Source organism: Orycteropus afer, unplaced genomic scaffold (genome assembly GCF_000298275.1).
Source record: "Orycteropus afer afer isolate SDZICR_OR568_19922 unplaced genomic scaffold, OryAfe1.0 scaffold00028, whole genome shotgun sequence".
NCBI classification, from domain to species: domain Eukaryota; kingdom Metazoa; phylum Chordata; class Mammalia; order Tubulidentata; family Orycteropodidae; genus Orycteropus; species Orycteropus afer.
Genome location: NW_006921615.1, coordinates 19239883 through 19249431, shown reverse-complemented (window position 1 = coordinate 19249431; position 9549 = coordinate 19239883). Strand labels below are relative to the sequence as shown.

General features: G+C 42.4%; 1 protein-coding gene across 1 annotated transcript; it reads right to left on the bottom strand.

The window, feature by feature from the left end:
- Positions 1-272: 272 nt before the first annotated feature.
- Positions 273-722, bottom strand: LOC103192501 (calmodulin-like protein 5). The gene has a single exon (XM_007935482.1). The coding sequence runs from the start codon at positions 720-722 to the stop codon at positions 273-275; it is 450 nt and encodes a 149-aa protein (XP_007933673.1).
- Between the last annotated feature and the right edge of the window lie 8827 nt (positions 723-9549).

Here is a 9549-nt window from a genome sequence, read left to right as displayed (position 1 = left end):
AGAGGGAGAATCAGACTCAGGGAGGTCTGCCTTTTGGCCAAGGTCTCACAAGGCAGAGCAGAGCAGGGGCTTGTGAGTTGCCCTGACGGCACAGAATCCAGGCCCAAGAGAGCAGAGTCTTTCTCGCTTGTGGAGTTAATTTCCCATCCACCAACCCAGACTTTCCCCTTGATAGTCCCACCACAAAAGCACGGGCCCTCAGAATGCAGTAAGCGGGCAATCTAGAGCAATCTACGTCAGGGCTCCAGACGTAGGGGGGTGCCAGGCAGCGCTCACTTTTTAGTGAGCATGCGCTCGAACTCCTGGTAGTTCACCTGCCCGTCCTGGTCCAGGTCGGCCTCTCGGATCATCGCGTCCACCTCCTCATCCGAAAGCTGCGCACCCAGTTTGATCATGGCCTGCTTGAGTTCAGCCAAAGTGATGTGGCCGTCGTCGTTTTCATCGAACTGGCGGAAGACCGCCTGCATTTCTTCCTTGCTGCCCCAGACCTTCGTCTTCTTGGCCACCATTTCCAGGAACTCTTGAAAGTTGATGACACTGTCGTGGTCTGTGTCGATCATGGCGATGAGGGCCTTCAACTCTTCTTCGGAGAGATTGTGGCCCAGAGCCTGCATCACCTTGCCCAGCTCCTGGCTGTTGATGGTGCCGTCCCCATTCGTGTCACACGCGGCAAAGGCCTGCTTGCATTGTTCCACCTGCTCTTTCGTCAGATGCTCGGCCATGTCTGTGTCCCTCCTAACCTGGTACGGAGCTTCCAAATTTGCTGCTTATCAGCTTTACTTCTTGCTGCTCAAAGTGCTTGAGTCCAGAGCTTGGGACCTCAGGCTGGGATTTGAGGCAGCGTCTGCTTGAGGGAGAAGCTCCAGAGGAAACCTTGGCATGGTTTGGGAACCCCCTCCTTTTCTGCAATTGGTGCAAAGGGAGGAGAAAGACACCCCACCCTCCCATGACCCCAGGCAAAATCCTCCTCCCAGGAGTGACAAACCAGCATCAGACAAGAAATTCAGGAATTGGTGTTGCAGGGCCCGCCCAAGGAGAGAGGGGAACCAAGGTAAGGGGAGATATGAGGCCTGCTAGCTTCTTCTGGCCCTGACTGCAGACCGGCCACACCAGAAACATCTTGCCCATGAATCAGTTTTCCCTATAGCTGATTCTTACAGAGACCTTGGCCAAGCTGGCACATTAGCATCTATATCTGGTGTTTCCAGTTCTCCCTGCTGCATTCTCAGGAAACTGCTGCCAGGCTCTTGCCCTGAAGGGTGGGGCTGGTGGAAGGCAGATAGGTGGTAGAATTGAGCCTCTCAGGGTGGAACAATGGGCTTCATCAAATCCCCAGTCCAAGGTGGTGGACAAGTCTATAAATAGAGGATATGGCTGGCAGCCTTTAGCTTCCATAAAGCAAGGAACCAGGGTTACATTCCAGTTGTGACTCCTCAGAACCTGGGGCATAGCTGGTATTGAGAAACTATTAAATTAATATTTGAAGTGATTTCAGAGGCAAGGAAAGCCTTTTTGTCTCCCAGAATACTTCCCCTCTAGTTTAATGATTTCTAAAATTCCATTCCATTGTTTAATCCCAGGTGCTATATGCAGACAACTAGAGAGATGTGTGATATTTGTTTAATTTACAGAGGAGTAAAGCAAATAAGGTTGGATTCCTGCCTGAGAGTTGCAGAGAACTGGAGAGTGCTGGGTGCTAGCGTAGAGGGGAGGGGTGGGGGGTGGGAGGTGGGGGTGTAGCCCCTGAAGATGTGGAAGGGGTAGAAGGATACAGAAAGGGATGGCTGCAACTGCAAAACATAACCTACCTAATAGCTTTACTAAGAGTTGGCCCTACACAAGGAAGAAGCCCAGCCTGGAAACATCCTAGGGCCCTCAGTCTACCCACTCTTTCAGAAAATCTACCTCTGGCTACTGCTCTGACTATAGAGTTTAGACCAAGCGCTCAGTCCTTAGAAGACAGTCCCCAAGTCCTTAAAGCAGTGGAACAACCCATTGGGCTATTTTCCTTGTCAGTCTCCATGATAACTTCCTCAAGAAAGTTCCCTCTTGATCTTCAGTGATTACCATTACTTCCTCCCAACACTACCTCACAAGCAACAAACTCCTTCTTTACTCTTCTCCTAAGAAATTTTATAAATTCTACCTCTCTCTGGCTCAGCCAATCAAACAGGCCAAGTATTCTCTTCTCCCCTAGAGTACAGCCAAGCAAAATAGCTCTCCACCCCTCATTACTGCATACCCACCCACTAACCCTGACCTTCACATTCAGGGGGTCCACAGAGTAGGGATGGGCACAAAGATAAATGTTCCAGTTGTCTAACTCCTGTTATAAAGATGGCTTGGAGAGGGATTGTTATTCCATCTTGGTGCTGGAATACATAAACATGTATAAATAAATATTGAACAATTTCTCAATGAAGCTGACAACCAGTATTGGGTGGAGAATGTCAGTTCAGCAAGGAAGCACCCTGCTTAGTAAGAGATCAGGAAGGGTGGAGCCAATAATGACTAGAACCAATTCAGCTTCTTTTTTTATATTTGAATATTTATATTTATATTTATTTAAGCCTATATTTATATATGAAGATGTAAATCTACATTTTAATTTCTCTTTTCTTCTCATCTTATTAGCAGGAGCTGTGATTAGAATTTAAGAAGATTACTAATTATTTTCTTTTTATTTTTCCTTTGTATTAATAATACTTTGTAAATAATGGAGAACTTTTTTTTTTATATATTATACATATATATTTATTTGAATTTTTTTGTGTGATTTTGGTGAAAGTTTACAGAGCAAATTCATTTCCCATACAGCAGTTCATATACACTTTGTCTCATGACATTGACTTCAATCTCCCATAATGCAATAGCTCTTTTCCTACTTCTTCCCCATAGTTACCTCTTCCTTGTGTCCTTCCCTCCCATGTACTTCTGCCTACCGAGTGATCTCCCTGTCCGTACACAGCACTTCTGTTCAATGGAGAACTTTTTGAACATCATCTGGAGACTTGAACTCTTAGTTCCAACTCTGTCACTGATTTGAGGACATAACTGTGTCTCAATATCTTCAATTATAAAATAGGATAATATGTCCACGATGTCTGTTCAGAGTATTTAAGGTCAAAGATCAAAACATAAAATACAGAACAAACAGAAGAGAAGATGTTATTATTCTATGATCAATCTCATATTTAACATCAAGCTGGCTCATTTGGATGTAAACCAACGCTCAAGAAACTATCCACTTTAAGGAGGAACTCACTCTAGATTTTGTTATTAATATCTTTCTTGATTGACTTGATAAATTTAACTTACATACCTTAAGGTTTTAGTTAGATCAGACACTTCAAGGCCCTGAACATCAGCCTGCTTTTGAACATTAGTTTACCAGCAAAGGTCTGTAAGTAGAAAAAAAGCACCTGTTTAAGTCTCATCATGGTCTCTGGAGCAGGAAGTTGAGAATTATTAATGTGATACTTGTTTTGTCTAGATGAAGAGATGGACTCTTTAAGAGGTATAGCACATGTCCAAGGCCACTCAGTAACTTGGGGTGAAATTTAGCCTTCTGATTAGTACTTCTCAATCCTTATCCTATGTCTTGTCTAATACAGTGCTTTTTTCAGAGCATGAATAAACATTGAAAATAGTTTATTTAATCCTTCCTACCCAATCTCTAACCTAAATAAACATTTAGTCAGCAGCACTGGTTTAGCCTCATGTTTCCATAAGTAACTGAGGATGGGAGGTTGCCATCCCATTCTCTCTGGGCCAGCGTCAGGAGTAGCCATTGATGAGTGACCAAAATGATAGAGTATTTGACACAGTTGAACTAACTTTTAGGAAAAGGGGGACAACATGGCATTTGTTGCCAAAACCTAATCAAGCCTTCCCCACCCCCCTCAGTTTTAACACCATATTTTTGGAGGAAGTAGTAGAGAACTACTACTATCTCCAAGGGTGTCAGCACACTCACAGGCCACACCTGCTATGATGCTCCCAGAATGGAAAATAGAGCAAGTGTTATCAGCCATCAGGTGGGCCTGAGGCTGAAAGGCTAAGTCACTTGCTCAGCATCCTACAATGAGTCACCTGGAGCTCACATAAGATACATACACAGGGAGATAAATGAAAGAAGAAAAGAATGTTTCTTAAATTAAGTTAAATTAAATAATTTATTTATTTTCTATTTTTTAAAGTCTCTTTTTCTAAAAAAAAATTTTTATTGTGATTTGGGTGAAAGTCTACAGAGCAAATTGACTTTCCATATAGCAGTTCATACACATTTTGTTTCATGACTTTGACTGCAGTTCCCCACAATGTAACAACTCTCTTCCCACTTCCTCCCTATAGTTACCTTTGCCCTGTATCCTTCCCTCCCATCTCCTCCTGCCCCCCCCCCACCACCAGCTGTCTCCCTGTGCACTGTCCTTCTGTTCTCCCACGATTTGATGGCTCCAAGGAGTGTATCTATCTGATATAAATGTTCACCCCATATGCCTGTCTATTGTTTGGCTAGAAGCCACAGGAGTGAGTTCAGTTCTAGACCTTCAGGGTAAGTAGAGGCTATAGTCTCAGGGGTCTCACCAGACTCTAGCAGACCAGAAAACCTGGCCTTTTTATAATTTTGTGTTTTGTTCCATATTGTTCTCCTACTCTATCCAGGATCTCTTGCACTGATCTCTCTCTGAGTGGTTGACAGTGGTAGCTGGGCACCATCTAGTTCTTCTAGTCTCGTGGTCATATAGGCTGAGAATTGCATGGCCTACCAGTGCCTTAGAATCTCTGATGGCATAGTGCCTAAGGTGTTACACTGCTAACCAGAGGGCTGGCGGTTCAAACCCATCAGCCACTCCTCAGAAGGAAGGTTGGGCAATCTATTTCCATAGCGATACTGCCTCAAAAACCCAAGGAAGGATTGCTATGAGTTGGGTCTGACTTGACAGCAGTGTGTTTGGATTTTTTTGGTTACCAGTGCCTTGGACTAATTGTTTCCATTCATCTTTGGTTTTCTCCATTCAAGAAGAAAAGAATGCTTTTACATCCATGTCCAGCCCCTGGTGGCCATCTCCCTGGGCCTGTGTGCAAGTGAAATAAAGGGAGGGTGTTGACAGGCCTGGGATAACTGCAACTGGATGGGTGGATTTGGGTTCACTGAGAAAGGAGCTCCTAGAGCCAGGTGAGAAAGGAGAAGAGGTGGTTTGGCAAGGGGAAAAAGGTGGGCAGGTTTGTTGGAGGAAATTTGAGTCTTTTCAAGTGGTATCTGTGGAGGATGACTTTCCTCCCACCAATTCACTCTTTCCTATCCCCTCTCAGCTTGACAATGTTGTGATGGAAACCAAAACAGAAAACCATTGTTGATGAGTCTATTTCAACTCATAGTGACCCTATAGGACAGAGTATAATTGCCTCACATGGTTTCCAAGGTTGTAAATCTTTACTGAAGTAGACTGTCACATCTTTCTCCCATGGAGGAGGTGGTGGGTTCAAACTACTTACTTTCCCATTAGCGGCAGGGCCCTTAACCACTGCACCAGTGGGGCTCCTTTTGTGATGGAAACATCAAAAATTCCTAGTAGGAATGACCATGGTCCTGGAGAAGAAGAGGATCCCCTTCATTGCAGCGGGTTGAATATCTCTGCAAATGTTATAGGAAGGATGAACAGCCCTCCCAGGCAAGCTGGACAACGCCTTGAGGATATTTACAGACAGCAGGCCAGTGCTGCTCACAGAAAGGACAGGTATGTCAGGCAACTGCCTGCCTATGCAGTAGTTGTGTGTGTAGGCTGCTGTGGGTGTTGGTGTGTGTGCTGGGCACAGGTGTGTATGTGTCGGGGAAGGTTGTCCTTTTATTCAGGCATTGAGAACAGATGGCTAATGCCAACTCCAGCTTTCTCACAAGTGCTCTCAAAAGTGCTCCAGTGCTCCCATTATTGTTTGGTTTTTGTGGGTGAAATACTTCTGAGAAACCAGTAAAACAGGTCTAGAAGCACTGAACCAGAGCTGAGACTACTCTCACTTCTCTGACTTACCAAACCAAACCAAGCTCACTGGCCTCAAGTTGATTCCAACTCATCATGACCCCCACTGGTTTTCCAAGGCTGTAAATCTTAACGGAAGCAGGCTGCCTTGTCTTTCTTCCCCAGAGCAGGCTAGTATATTTGAACCACCAACCTTTTGGTTAGCAGCTAAATATCTTAACCACTGCACCATCAGAGCTCCTTCTGATTTACAGGAACATGATTTTGCAAGAGCCAGGTTCCACGATGTTGGAACAACCCTGAACTTCCCCAGGGAGAACTCACTTACAGTGAATTTTTTTAAAAGCCAGCATGGAGAATCACTGCATGGTTAAAAGAGGTCATCTATCAAGGAACATTTCTAAGACCTAGTTCCTTTCGCTGAGTGCATGGTCCACCACAGTTTTCTTAAGTCATGACCTATGGAAATGGTAATTCTGCTGCCTTCACAGAGGGATGGCACTGTATAGAGCAGGCTTTGAGCTCCTTTTTCTGAATGTACAACTAAATATAAAACATTGTTTCCTGGGAGAGGGAGTATAGCTGTGTGGTTAAGATCATTGGCTTTGGAATCAGACAGCTGTCTTGGCTTGACCATTTTACCAGCTACGTAGCTTTGGGCGAGTTATGTTACTTCCCCAAGCATCAGTGTCCTCCATTATAAAGGAAATAATAATAGTACCGACTTTATAAGGTTGTTGTGAGGGTCAAATGAGCTGTGGGGAAAGCTTTTAGTTCAGTACCTGGCATGGAATAGAACTACCAAAAAACAAAAACCAAACTCACTGCCGTCGAATCAGATCCGACTCATAGCAACCCCTCCTTGGGTTTCTGAGGCGGTATCACTATGGAAGTAGATTGCCCAATCTTCCTTCCAAGGAGTGCCTGGTGGGTTTGAACTGCCAGTCTTCTGGTTAGCACTCAAATGCCTTAGGCATTATGCCACCAGAGATATGAGGTATTCCAATTACTCATCTACCTGTTCACCAAGCACCAACCTCTGCTAGATACAGTATTAGACCTTCATTTTCTCTAAAGCATTTTCTTCCAAATTAATGGATTTTTAAAAAATAATAAAATAAATAAATGAGAACTCTTTGCTGTCAATTCTGACTCAAAGAAACCCTATAGGACAGAGTAGAACTGCTCCATAGGGCTTCCAAAATTACGATATTTATGGAAGAGGACTGCCACATCTTTCTTCTATGGAGTGACCTATTTGTTAGCAGCTGAATGCGTAACCATGGGCTTCTTGGTCAAAGGAAGCAGAATAGAGTGGCTTTTTAAGTTTTCAGAATGTCCTAAGGTGAGTTAGGAAACATGATTTCACGAACCCCAGGGACATATCTATCTTGCTCACCACTTCATTCTCATGCCCACCACATGGTAGGTGCTCCATATTTGTTGAATGAATTTGATAGATGAGCGTAGTTCTACAGGAAATTAGCACAATTTGAGAACTCTGAAGTTTGAGATCACCTTTCCCTTTTTGATCTTTGTCCAATCAACAATGTGATTTGGGGGCTACAACAATATAAAAGCACACGGGGGAGGGGGGACCTGGGAAAAGGGCAGAGGCCCTACTGTCTTGGAGATTGTGTTCCAAAGAAACAAAACACAGGTTTGTGTGTTGTGGATGAGGGGAGGTCTTTTTTCTGTCCTCAGAACTGTTTGCTCTGTGGGTTGTTATTTATTCAGCGCCTGCAATTTGCCCAGACTCGTAGGTTTACTTGGCAAGAGCAACGCTTCCCCACACTTTTTAGTCAATGACACACCTGGGAACTTGGCGAGACACACACTGTTTTCTGTCCTGTTCCCAGGGCTTGTTCATCAGTGCACATACATACTCAGACCTGGCAACAGTAATCCCTAGCACTTTCAGCAAGAAGTGTTTGGCCAGTACTTTCAGCAAGAAGTGTTTGGCCAGTACTTTCAGCAAGAAGTGTTTTGAATCAGGATTTTTTTCAGATAACTGAAATTTATCCCTGTAAGCATCAAATGGTTCCCTGGGTGGCACAAATGGTTAAGCACTTAACTACTAGCTGAAAGGTTGGTAGTTTGAAGTCACCTAGAGGCACTTCAGAAGCTAGGCCTGGTGATCTGCTTCTGAAAGATCACAGCCTTGAAAATTTGTGGAGGAGCCCTGCTCCACACACTTGGGGTTGTCATGAGTCACAATTGACTCGACGGCAAATAACCACAACAAGCTCCAAGCATTTTAACTTTAACCACCTTGGAAATCTTTCTAAACTATATTACATGCTGTATTTTTCATCATTTTAAATAAGCAAGGTGTGATAAAAATCCAATGGTTAAAGATAATTAACATGTTCTGTATGAGTCAGAATTGACTCAGTGGTAATAGGTTTGGCTTTGGTTACAATGTAGTACTTCTCACAGGCACTTATAGAGGGTTTGCTTGCCATACACTGAACAGATCTCAAAGACCTCTCTTTTTTTTCTTAACCCATGATTCTCTGCCATCATTCTTTCATCATCGATTTTCAGGTTGTGATATGATCTTACAATTTACTTCATTGTTTTCATGTTAATGAAAGCCAGTTTGATTTTTTAAAATTTTCTTTTCTGCTTTTTACTATTGTCTCTCTGTGGCCATGTTGGCATTTACTGTTTCTTTCTACCTATATTATCTACTTTCTTCCATTGAATCTGGCTGTTTCAATAGAAATAGTTCAGGGTAAAATTATCAACCAATAAAACTTATTAGAATTGTATATTTGAAAAACAACAATCAAACATAAATTTAGGCTGAATGTTACTCCTGAGAATAAATAACATAAGCTTTAATATACAGATTTGTGATTTGGATTTTGATGCTTAAAAGTGTTTAAAATTCTTATTTCTTAATTCTTAACTGTGTTTCAGAAAGTTGAGGTTTTAAGGTAAAATACTTTTTAGAAAACTTAGATTTTAAAATAATAGGGAAATTCTTAGAAGGGTGAAGAGGATAAGGCAAACCTGCTTTAAGAAGCTGCTATTTTTCTTTTGAAGCTATATTAATGCAATACTGTTTATTAAGAGCTCTCATTTTGAAAAGAGAAGGGAATCAAGAAAACAATATTGATGTTTAAATAGCTGAATAAAATAAAAAATAATTGAGTTTCCATTCCTGGGATTTTTTTTTTTTTTAATTGTGATTTGGGTAAAAGTTTACAGAGCCAGTGGGTCTTCTTAATAGTCTATTTATGCCATAAATGAGGGGCCCCAAATTTGCCCCTATTTTTTCCTTGAGGAACTTTATAGTTTTAGGTCTCAAATTTAAGTCTTTGCTCCATCTGGAATTCGTTTTTGTTTATGGTGTGAGGTATGGATCTTGTTTTATTTTTCTGAAAATGCATATCTAGTTTTGGCAACACCATTTGTTAAAGAGACAATCTCTTCCCCATTTAATAGATTTCAGCCCTTTGTCAAAAATCAGCTGACCATTGGTTGATGGATCTATTTCTGGGTTCTCAATTCTATTCCACTGGTCTATGTGTCTGTCATTGTACCAATACCAGGCAGTTTT

What these genes read in the sequence shown, in the direction of transcription:
- LOC103192501 (XM_007935482.1), bottom strand. Translation starts at nt 722, where the DNA reads ATGGCCGAGCATCTGACGAAAGAGCAGGTGGAACAATGCAAGCAGGCC.